A 12,608-nucleotide genomic window follows, 5' to 3' on the forward strand; every position below is an offset into this window, starting at 1 on the left:
CTACGGTCGCAGGTTCGAATCCTGCCTCGGGCATGGATGTGTGTGATGTCCTTAGGTTAGTTAGGTTTAATTAGTTCTAAGTTCTAGGCGACTGATGACCTCAGAAGTTAAGTCGCATAGTGCTCAGAACCATTTGAACCATTTTTTTGACAATAATGTGGTATTTTACAGTAATGACCTCACCGCCGACGGGATGTTAAGCCACAATCTATAGAACAACATCAAGCTGTCTAAAATACATTTTACACAATGAATGAATCAACAATGGTGTAATTTGAAATTTGGATGTACAAATAACCTGTAAACTGGTGACATTCTGAGGGTATAATAGCCAGGCCTATATAAAAGCCAGCACGATAGCGAACTTCAACTTTGGAGCCAGAAGAAGTATTTCATATTGGAGTTTTGAGCTCAGTTCCCGTGCTTGCGTAAAAATAATAATTAATTAAGAATGGTTTCGCTTTTTTGCAAATACACAAATTATTGTTTTGTTTTGTCACCCAAACACGTTACACCACAGTTGTGGCATCCTCAGTGGGTTTTCTAATTTTACTTTCCTGAAATACATACATACAGATTATGTTTTGGTTAGAGAACATGCATGATACATCAGATTTATTATTCAAATTATACATGCACTTTACCTTCTATTTGTGTGTGTCTTGTGGCCGCCAACCAAAATGTCTAAATTAGTACACCGCATGTCTAAATTAGTACACCATGTTATCTGCAAACATAAGGGATGTTAGAAAGTCGACTGAATTCAATTTTTTTTTATTATCCAATCTTTAGAATGTATGTTCGGGTGAAACTCGTGACATATGCCCGTTTTTGGCCTTGTCATTGTAGTATTTGGCTAGTCCTGAGCTGTGACAAGTTTGTTTTTATGTACTAAACGTGTTTTTGTGTAGTTCAGCTGAACCTGTAGACATCGGTAAAAGTTTTGGTAGCTCATGTATGGCGAACTAGTTCATGTACTTTGTTATTCATGGATTATGTTTTGTATTTTGGCAGTGTTTTTGAGCAGGGGAAAACTGAGCCATTCAGGCAAGACTCACGGTCTACATTCACAGCGTCCGGTCCGCCACGCACAGATTCAGTCAAACAGGAAATTTTGAAACAACGCACACCCAGATGCTGAGTGAAAGATTCGTTCTGGAAGCAGGTGGCTAAACCATTTCGCCGTTTTTCAGGAGACCAGGAAGGTTGAAGGAGAAGTTCTGCGAAGTGTAGAGTGTAGAGGAGAGAGAAGAGCAGAAGTAAAGCTGAGAGTGCGGGTCGCGAACCTCTACATACTCTGTATTAACTACTGAAGTTCTGTTGTTTAATTTCTTTAACTTACACGTAGAACCAGTTCAAACAATATACAAGTATAGCACAAAGGAAACATTCTGCAAGAAATATTTGCTTACTGTAAACAATTTCAAGAATGTGTTGTTAATGATTACGCTTTGCATCAACATTAGTGCAACGATGAAGTTCACTGCATTTCAGCGCAATAAAAGACCTGAAAAAATTGCGCGGTTGGTAAAAGGATTGACCACAAAAAGCGAGGCTCCGGGTTCGAGTACCGGTCCGCCACATAATTTTAATCAGTCAGGAAGTTTTCAGAGTTGAATTTACTCTCTCTTTGTTCTCCGCTACTTCAGCAAACACATTAGTCACTACTTGCTTACTTCAGATCTGTCTCATCGTTTTTCTTTCGTGTGTTTTTCCCACGTTACTGATACGTTCAGAATTCTTTTGGTACCTGAAATTGCAATTACGAGTCAATAAAAATGACAGCAAATTAATGTTTTAATATTTGTGGGGTTTAGTAAATGAATGAGTAAAATAAATGCGGGACCATTCAAAACAGCTGAGGCCACGTAGCTATTGTACGAATAATTACATGCATCTATGTATATATTTCGTAACATCTGACGCCATCTTTGTTTGGTAAGCGTCGCCACCGCTATCTACGTGTTTATTTCGTAACATATTACATCATCTTTGTTTTGAATGCGACGTCAGTTTGTGGGGAAGCAAGCACCTTAGCTGGCCAGCAATCGTTGTGAGTTAGAGAAAGAGTGCTTCCCCTACTTTACCACCGAACCCTTAGTTCAGGCATAGCGGGCAACCTGCTTATTCGTGCGGTTGACAAAGGGTTATGCCATTCCGTAACATGAAATTTTGATACTGTTATAACAATGTAATTTGTTAGTAGAAGGATGTAAAGTACGTAAAAGTAAGGGGCCCAGAGTCTGAACATTACCAGATAAAGTTTCCCCAAAACTTGATGCTTTACGAAATTATACATCCGGCTTGATTTAAAGATCTTGATTATGATAATATGTTGTTAGGACAAGTTTTATAAAGTATTTGCCAATAATTTTCGAGCTTTTAAAAGAAATGTAAAGTTCGGACTAGAAGTAAGAAAAAGATAACAAATCAGCCACTATTTAGGAACAAGCTAGAATGTAGAGGTTACCGTAGCATATTCTGTTTAGTCAATGGTTCCGAGGTATCTAGTTTCAAAGAGATTATTTTCTTTAAAAAGGGTACAGCGACGACTGAACGGACAGTTCATGGGGCAAAGATCAGTTAAGTTCCATTTAAATATAGTATCAATTATACTTATTAAGATATAGAAATGAAACGGAAATGAAATTTTCTTTAACATAGATCTACGACAGGAAAAATTAGAGAAGCCAAAGAAAACGCAATTGCGAAAATTACCAGTGATTTAGTGTGCCGAGAGGGCGCTTTTAGAGCACTCAGGCAGGTGCGCTGGGAGTTTACAAGTCCCGTTTCGTACCGAGGCTGCCTCGAGGACTCATTCCCTCACTGGCTTTTGCTGCCGTCGTTCAGCAAGTTGTACCGAGCTTTGCGATGGACTGCGCGATGCACGATTGATTAGCAGCAATCGTAAACGGGAGGCTTGGACGGATGTGCACGCAAACCTTCTGAGAGATCGTGAGAAACTTTGTTACAGCTGTCAGGAATGGAGCTTCCGTGAGAGATGCAAGTACACTACTGGCCATTAAAACTGCTACACCACGAAGATGACGTGCAACAGACACAAAAATTTAACCGACAGGAAGAAGATGTTGTGATATGCAAATGATTAGCTTTTCAGAGCATTCACACAAGGTTGGCGCCGGTGCCGACACCTACAATGTGCTGACATGAGGAAAGTTTCCGACCGATGTCTCATACACAAACAGCAGCTGACCGACGTTGCCTGGTGAAACGTTGTCGTGATGCCTCGTGTAAGGAGGAGAAATGCGTACCATCACGTTTCCGACTTTGATAAAGGTCGGATTGTAGCCTATTGCGATTTCGGTTTATCGTATCGCGACATTGCTGGTCGCGTTGGTCGAGATCCAATGACTGTTAGTAGAATATGGAATCGGTGGATTCAGGAGGGTAATACGGAACGCCGAGCTGGATCCCAACGGCCTCGTATCACTAGCAGTCGAGATGACAGGCATCTTATCCGAATGGCTGTAACGGATCGTGCAGCCACGTCTCGATCCCTGAGTCAACAGATGGGGACGTATGCAAGACAACAACCATCTGCACGATCAGTTCGACGACGTTTGCAGCAGCACGGACTATCAGCTCGGAGACCACGGCTGCGGTTACCCTTGACGCTGCATCACAGACAGGAGCGCCTACGATAGTGTACTCAACGACGAACCTGGGTGCACGAATGGCAAAACGTCATTTTTTCGGATGAATCCAGGTTTTGTTTACAGCATCATGATGGTCGCAGCCGTGTTTGGCGTCATCGCGGTGAACGCACACTGGAAGCGTGTATTCGTCATCGCCATACTGGCGTATCACCCGACTTGATGGTATGGGGTGCCATTGGTTTCACGTGTCGGTCACCTATTGTTCGCACTGACGGCATTTGAACAGTGGACGTTACATATCAGATGTGTTATGACCCGTGCTCTACCCTTCATTCGATCCCCTACATTTCAGCAGGATAATGCACGACCGCATGTTGCAGGTCCTGTACGGGCCTTTCTGGATACAGACAATGTTTGACTGCTGCCCTGGCCAGCACATTCTCCAGATCTCTCACCAATTGGAAACTTCTGGTCAATGGTGGCCGAGCAACTGGCTCGTCACAATACGCCAGTCACTGCTGTTGATGAACTGTGGTATCGTGTTGAAGCTGCATGAGCAGCTGTACCTGTACACCCCATCCAAGCTCTATTTGGCTCAATGCCCAGGCGTATCAAGGCCGTTATTACGGCCAGAGGTGGTTGTTCTGGGTACTGATTTCTCAGGATCTATAGACCCAAATTGCGTGAAAATGTCAGTTCTGGTATAATATATTTGTCCAATGAATACCCGTTTATCATCTGCATTTCTTCTTGGTGTAGCAATTTTAATGGCCAGTAGTGAAGTGAAACTTCTCCTCCGTTTCGGTCTAGCATGTTTCGTGCGCCGTCCGCATTCTAAATCCGCATGGTGAGACGAGTATTTAAACTTTCCAATTTTAGGCGAGTTAAAATGTCTTTTGAAATACGCGACCAATTTGTCCCAGGAAAGGAGTTTACCAATAATGGAGCTTTGAGGAAATTTAGATTGTGAACTATGTCGAGGGCTGAGGAGATTATTTACATTTTTGTGATATGTGAAGAAGATGTGCGTGTTAAATAATAGATTTCTGAATATACATAATTCGTACAAGGAATGAACTTTAAATCTCCCTTGAAGAAGGAATTAATTGTTGAGCCACAGCGAGCTGAAATGAGGATATGGTTCAAATGGCTCTGAGCACTATGGGACTTAACTTATGAGGTCATCAGTCCCCTAGAACTTAGAACTACTTAAACCTAACTAACCTAAGGACATCACACAGATCCATGCCCGAGGCAGGATTCGAACCTGCGACCGTAGCGGTCGCGCAGTTCCAGACTGTAAAATGTGGATAAGCGGACTGCAAATTGCCACTAACACGCTTAGGACTAATTGCGAGTTGTTGATTTATATAATTTATAGGACACCATGGCGTAGATGAACTTCCGTTGTACGAACTCGACGAAGTATAAACAAATAAAAAGCAAAAATAAATAGCGGCCTCCCCACATATCACATATCACCCTCTTTGCTATTTCGAAACCAAGGTGTCTCCTCACTCTCTAGAGACATCACTTGTGTTACATCGGCCTTGGCTGCTTTTTTTTTCCGTACACCGACGATCGCCTCGTCAGGAGGCTGCTCCGGCGTGTTCCAGGGCAGGCGCCACCTGAGCCGCGCCGCTTGTCGGATTAGGCGGGGCGGCGCGGCGTCGCTGCTCTCGCGCAGGAGCCGAGCCGAGCGGGAAGGAGCAATTTGCGAAATTTCATTAGCATATCTATTACCGGCTAACGCCCCCGGCCGCCCAGAGGGGAAAGAGCGAGCCGCGAGCCCTGCCCCCCACCCCACCCCACTCGCCGCGCTTCCGGCTTGATTAAATGCTGGCCCGACAGAGTGCGCGGGGGAGCGCGGAACCCCATTGGGGATAATTAATTTTCGATTGCCCTCCAATCTTGGCACATGCACCGCAAATAAAGCGGAGCGCGCTGCGTTAGGGCGGCAAGTGCCGTGCGCTACTGCACGCACGCCTTCCCACTGCACTTGGGCAGCGACGTGCAGCGTTATTCGCCACCAATGCACAGCGCGTCGACTTGCTGGTTAGTCGTATTTTCCTCACGAGCTGAAGCACCGATTCCGAAGAAGGAGGAAGGGAGGAACATTAAGCTTAATGTCCCGTCGGCGACTAGGTCATTACAGATGGAGCACAAGCTCGGTCGGATTGGGGAAGGATGGAACAGAAAATCGGTCTTGTTATTTCAAAGGAACCACGCCGGCATTCGCCTCCAAATGCGATTTAGGAAAATCAGGGATAACCTAAACCTGGATGGCCAGACAACGATCTGGACCGTTGCCCTCCCAAATACTGTGCCACCTTGCTCTGTGGTTTAGAAGTGACATAACGTCATTACAGTGTGTAATATTCTGCAAAATGTATAGATAAGTATGGCTATGACCAAGTCGAAATGCGTGTAACAGATTCAATTCTCCCATTCCTTCTCTCTCTCTCTCTCTCTCTCTCTCTCTCTCTCTCTCTCTCTGCCTGTCTCCCCTCCCCCCCCCCTCCCACACACACACATACCGCACACAAAGAGAGACGGAGAGGTATAGTAAATGTGTTCCTAAACTATAACTAACATCGGGAAGAGAGAATGGGGCGCCAGTGTTTCCTATAACCAAAATGATAGACAATGTTCGTACTAACGTATGACGCACAAAGCGTTGTTACAGAGTTACATCCTACAGTGTTACAGGACGAAGCGTGACGACACCACACTACATGCTCAAAAAGATAAAGTCGCCTGTATTTGATTACTGGGAAACCCCCGAAGTGTTCTTTAGTCGCTTTTTCCTTAATCGCTCAAGACGGCACATTACCCTCGCGAAATTTATGTGTCGTGTCTTATTTAGTGGGTCCAGTGTATGTGACTTAGGTAAGCGCTTGTCTACAGTTTCAATTCAGTTCAATGCATTGCCATAAATTTTGAATTTGTTATCCATAAAAATTAAAGAGGTCGTACATATTCAGTAACCATGATAACATTCAATACTTTACGTTTTATATAGCCTGTCAAACAACATGAAGCACCCATACGACATGCTCTGATGTTCATCTAACTTTACAGAAGTACACAGCATCGGCGGATATTGGAGTTGTAATCCTCGGTGACAGCAGAACGGCCACCAGAGTGCATTAGTCTCGTTACCGTTTAGTGTTGTTATCAGGCCTGGTGAGGTATATAATGGGCGTGAACATCGTCAAATGTTGGCTGATCATTGTGAAAAACACAGAGATGCCGTGTAGCCGTTGGACTTAGCTTTAACTACACCTGACTTACTTTGAAACGGGCCTTATTGTGGATCTACAACTAGTTGGTTTGGCGAGTCGTGCAATATCCACATTTGTGGGACAATCGTATATAAGGGGCAGTGGCCGATGTTAAACTCTATGGGAACACGAAGGCAGCCACAGTCACCATCGAAATTCCGGTCGACCACGTCCAACAAACTTAAGGGAGGATCGCACCAAGCACCAAGCACATCTTAACCCGTTCATGTCTTCGCCTGCCATCCGAGATCAAGTAATGGACTCGCTGCAACATTCTGTATCATCCCGCGCCGTTGGTCGGAGATAGGCAGTAGCTGGACCAGGAAATTACCATCCAACGCGTAGAACGCCGTTAACACCACGTCACAATCGGCTGTGTTTCCAGTGATTCCGTGACAGGGAAACATGGACTACTAATGAACATTGTCGCAGAGTGTTCAGTGATGAATCGCAATTCTGCGCTATCCCAGATGACCACCGTCGGAGTGTATGGCGGCGATCTGGGGAGTGGTCTCAGTCTTCGAGTAGTATTTTGTAGATGTTATTTTGTGATGATATTCATGGCGTCACGGTCTCGGGAGCCATCGGATATGTCTTCAGGTCACGGCTGGTACTGACTAAGGCAACTATGACGGCACGAGGGAACGTCATGGACATCCTCCGTCCTCATGTGATTCCTCTCATGCGATAGTATCGCGGTACCATTTTTCAGTGCTTGTCCAAACCTGGCAAGTGTCGCTATTAGCTGTCTGCGTGATGTTGAGGTACTCCCGCGGCCATCAGTCACCGAACGTGATTCCATTGACCAACAGTCCATGCTTCCTGATCACCGCACCATTTCATATGTAGCCATATGAGTTGTGGTGTTAACGTCAGCCTACGCGGGGACCGTAATTCCTTAGTCCGGCTGCTGGTAGTGTCCGATCTACGGTGCAGTATGACAGAGAATGTTGCAGAGAGTTCATTACTTGCCGTCGGATGGTAAGCGATGTGAAAGAGTTACGATATGCCTGATGGCTTGTGGCGGTCGGAGGTAGTCGAGGAGAACTTTAATGACAGGTATACCTGTCCTCACGTTCTTATGCATTCCAACATCGGACGACTGGCACATCCGAATCCCCCCAAAATATGGATATTACACAATTCGACGAACTGGTCAAGTGGAGGTCCACAATGAGGCCCCCTTTCAGAATCAGTCATTTGCTGACAACGTTGTCTCCCAATAGTATGTGTTAACTCCGTGACCTTCACAGCGATCACTCAACTTCTGACGCTGTTCACACCCTTTATACTGTATATCTTACCAGGTATGGTAATAACACTAAACACGAACAACACTAGTGGACGCTGGTTGCCGTTCTATCTGTCACAGGGAATTGCAATTCTAATCACATACAAATCCGCGGATGCTGTGTGCGTGTACGAAGTTGCTTTGATATCCGGCTGTGTCTTCTGGGTGCTTCACTCACAACTGTACCAACATATAGACCTATTGCTACCACAATATTTGTATAGCCCCACTGGTATGTGTGCACCTCGGCAGTCTTCACGCATATGCAAGCCCAAGTCAGTGACCATTTTTTTTTTTTTTTTGTATAGTTTGTCTCAAGTAGAAAACCACAATATGCGGTAACAAGAGTGAAAATAGAGATGATTATATTACTTCAGCGAAACACGTCTGGATAAAAAGAAAATAAATGTGTTTGCTGAAGGCGGAACATATTCAATAACAAAATTTATTTGCATGCAAACACGGACACAGTAGTGAACTCAATCTCAAGATGATGATGATGATTATTATTATTATTATTATTATTATTATTATTATTATATTGCTCAGGTACCATATAAGTTGTAATGTTTACTCACAGAAGAAGTCTAATTAGGAGTGAGAGAGAGCCTGAAGGCCCTTATGTTACCAGATGAAATAAACGAATAAGTAAGTAAATCATAGTCTACTTCCCTCGAACAGAAGCTAAGGGGTCCTCCCGCTTAACTTTCTCATCCAAAGGACGCGTCATCGCTGTACAGGGACACACACTTTCTTTTCATGAGATACGTCAGAGAGGTTCGAGATTTAAACAAGGGCACTGACGCAAGTTCTGGTGATCCGAAACTGTACGCTAGCAACTGTATCACACTGTCACTCACGTGATGGTTATGAAAGTTCTTTCACTACCAGGATTCGAAGCGGCCATCTCATTGTGAGCGGCATTGCAGAAGCGCAGTGTCGCCCATGGGCAACAGTCCATTTGTGGCGTCACCTTGTTATAGAGATCCGCAGACCAACAAGATGACACCTGGATCTAGACGAACACCCGAACAAGCGTTATGGATACACTATTTCACGTCGTTGATGTCTTAACTGGAGTTTTCACGTCTCTCGACAATTATCGATAAGTTCAATTAAGTCTGGAAACCATGCAGGTCAATGTAATGGACCTCCACATTTCATCTACAGTCTACTGACGTTATCACCTATAAAGTCGGTATACGTATAACTTGAAAAGTACTGTGGTCCAATCATGCCTGATCCACCTGGTGTAGCTTAATGCCGACGACCCATTTTTCAATAGTTCAGACAGTCTTTGTCACAAGCTCTTCCATGCACTCGCTGGGATAGATCTGGTAACAAAGGATAAGAACACACCAAACACTGAGTCAAAATCTGTGTTTATCATTAGTGACAAACGTGCAATGATGATTAACACCTACCCGTTTGTGTTATATACGTTTATGATACCATTCGGTCCAAATATAGCCTCTTCTTCCGTCTTTTGGAGGTGGGATCTTACCTAGTTATAGAAAATGCGTGTGCTGCGTCTACCGAGAAGAACATTCCTGATGCTGTAGCCAAATTTGTTTCGTCCAGCTAAACATAAAATCTGTTGCACTGGAAATGTAGATACATTATTGTAAGAGACTTTATAACGCAACAGGCCCAAGTAGCTCACAGTCGTCAATATCACATTCAGACGTGATGTTCAGTATGTCCCGATAATGGCAAGCAGGTGTCTGTCAGAAAATACGCACATATCAAGGACTTTTTTTTAAGGCATCGCTATGTAAAACAGCTCTGATACGATTTAGTGTGAGAAAGAATAAATCAACAATAGTTTTATGTTATACGTATTGATGAAAAGCTCATCTGTGAAAGATATACATTGTTGAATCTTCAGTCCTGACGATTACAGTACATTACTTAACTGGAGACTATTCGAGTACATTCTTCTTCAACAAATTTTCTGTGTTTTCTGTGTACCTTGAAACAAGGTGTACAATATCTTATCTCCATAACTACTTCCAACGTTCAACATTTTGTCGACTTCCAAAACATTAAACAGCATGAACTGATTTGCTGTGACAAGAGATTTATAGAGAGACTAATCGCAACAATATCCTTCAATGTTTCTAGAGAACATCGGAAATCAGTTGCTCGAAATGATTATTCCTCCTAGATAAAGTTATAACTTCTACACTGCAGGGCTACACGGCTTTTTAGTCCAGCTGGGGGGCCGAACCACACACTAACCACGGGTTCGGTGTGGGGCGGCGGTGGGGTGGTTGGACTGCTTGGACTGCTGTGACCTGTTGTGGGGTTGTGAACCACTGAGGGCTACGGCAGGACGAAACCTTTCCTTCATTTATACGCCCCTGGTTCGATACACAATACACAATCTCAACCACTGCGCCTCTGCCTGCGTAGATGAGGCGTCTGTCGCGATGGGCCTCGACTCAGAGGTAGTCCGTTTGAATCCTGGTGGACGAAATTGTCAACACCAGTATTCAGCCGGCAAGGGGAGAAGAGTTGGTGACGTAAGGTTCTTTTGCGTCAGTATCTCTCAGCACTGTGTCATGGACTAAGAGCACTGTTGACACCGAGGTGAAGAGGTTATGCTTTGCAGCCGCTTGTAGGGTGTCACCTATCTTCTCTCTCATCATCACACAATACAACCACACACACTGCGAGTAAAGGGACCACTGTGCACGGGGGAAGAAAACCGTTTTCGATTAGGCTTCTGACCTAGTCCGCGATGACAACCTACTGTAGTCCGCGAGTCTTTCTTTCCATACCAATACGCCGCCTAACTCTGTTGTTGATGTCTTGTTACTACGCGCAGAAGACTGAAGTACGGCCAGGACCATAGAGAATGGTCATTCCACGCGCGAATGCCGCGCATTGAGCTTTGCCCTTCGGTACCGGCGCTGCTGCATGAGCGCGTGTCGTGTTTGGTGCGCAGACGGAGGGCGGTCGCCGAGCCCCGCAGGCGCGGCCGCGGCCTCGGCCTCCGTGTCGGCGCAGGTGGCCGCCCACGCCGCCGCCGCCCACGCCGCCCACGCTGCCCACGCGGCCGCGGTGCACGCGGCGCACGCAGCCGGCGTCTACTCGCCACCGCCGCTCGCGCTGTGCCTGGCGCCGCCCACCTCCGCGGGGGCCGACCAGCCTCCGGGGCCGCCCGCGCCGCCCCCGCAGCAGCAGCCGCCGCCGGGCCCGCCGCCCAGCTACCTGCTGGGGCCCTGCAAGCCGGGCAAGGCGGCGCTCGGCCTCACCTGCGTCGTCTGCGGCGACACCAGCTCGGGCAAGCACTACGGAATCCTCGCCTGCAACGGCTGCAGCGGATTCTTTAAGCGTTCCGTTCGCCGGAAGCTCATCTACAGGTACGTGCCTCGTCTGTCACACCGTTCACAGCTCTACAGCCTCTTCGTCGGTGATGCTCCTGCCACTATCTTCAGTGGCATCACCCAGTCTGTATAATATTTCTCTGTTCCCCAATAGCTTCAAATTCCGCTAGTTCCGTCTATAAAAAGGCGCTTCGGGAATGGCTCGTTTAACACAAACATGTGAAACATGTGTATAAAACGTCCAAACTACTTAGGGGAATGCAGCCGGGTGACGCCTTTGACGATAGCTGGTATTTCGGCAGGTGCACACTATGTGATTTTCAGGGTAAGAATGCAATCACAGAACTCTCTGCACGTAAATTTAAAATCTCAGTATGCACTGGCGTTCTTGTGTCTGATTTGTTATGGTTAACTGAGGTTGGGTTTGGTGTTGAATTAACGAACCTATTTCGATATATGTTCACTTCTACTTACTTTTTATCCAATGATCAGTCCTGTGAACAGAATTGGAGTTGCGATGGGGAACATTTTGAATTTTTTTATCTATTGTTGGCAATCTGCCTGTGTAACATTTCGAGGAACGTACCCTGGTGTTGATGAAATTGAAACTTGCATGTTTTTCTTGATATATACACGAGGCTTTTGTGTTTAGGCTCATGAAAGTGAGAATCTTTTTAGAACATCTGAATACAATCCATCCGAATATTCGCTTCACAGTTGAGTTGGAAATGGATGATCGCCTTTCCTTGGTTGGTCAAGAGGAAGATCGACCGTAGTTGGGCTGGGCCCTTTATAAAAAGTCTACTCGCACCGATTTATACCTTCACGCTGATAGTAGACACAGTCTGACTTTAGGACCGATGTACTGAGCATAATAATCACAGTCGCACACAATAGCCGAGCGAATCTGCTATTACATTGGTCTTTCTATGGGGAAGAACACGGAGATTGCGGCATGCATTTCAAGTTTTTGGGACAGTGTTACTAAGGACGCAACTGAAATTGAATTTGCAAATGACTATATTATTAAAGTCGGAGATTTTTGCTTCAATTCTGCTTGTAATTGTGCACTCAAAAAAATGTT

The 12,608-nt window shown here is 45.3% G+C and overlaps 1 protein-coding gene across 1 annotated transcript in view; it reads left to right on the plus strand.

The window, feature by feature from the left end:
• Positions 1-12,608, plus strand: part of LOC126481966 (photoreceptor-specific nuclear receptor-like) — a 188,903-nt gene that overhangs the window by 13,144 nt on the left and 163,151 nt on the right. The window contains exon 2 of the mRNA XM_050105930.1: positions 11,379-11,560. Coding sequence (XP_049961887.1) covers positions 11,379-11,560 — 182 coding nt within the window. The remainder of the gene's footprint in view (positions 1-11,378; positions 11,561-12,608) is intronic.

The sequence above is a fragment of the Schistocerca serialis genome, chromosome 5 (genome assembly GCF_023864345.2).
Source record: "Schistocerca serialis cubense isolate TAMUIC-IGC-003099 chromosome 5, iqSchSeri2.2, whole genome shotgun sequence".
Classification (NCBI taxonomy): Eukaryota; Metazoa; Arthropoda; class Insecta; order Orthoptera; family Acrididae; genus Schistocerca; species Schistocerca serialis.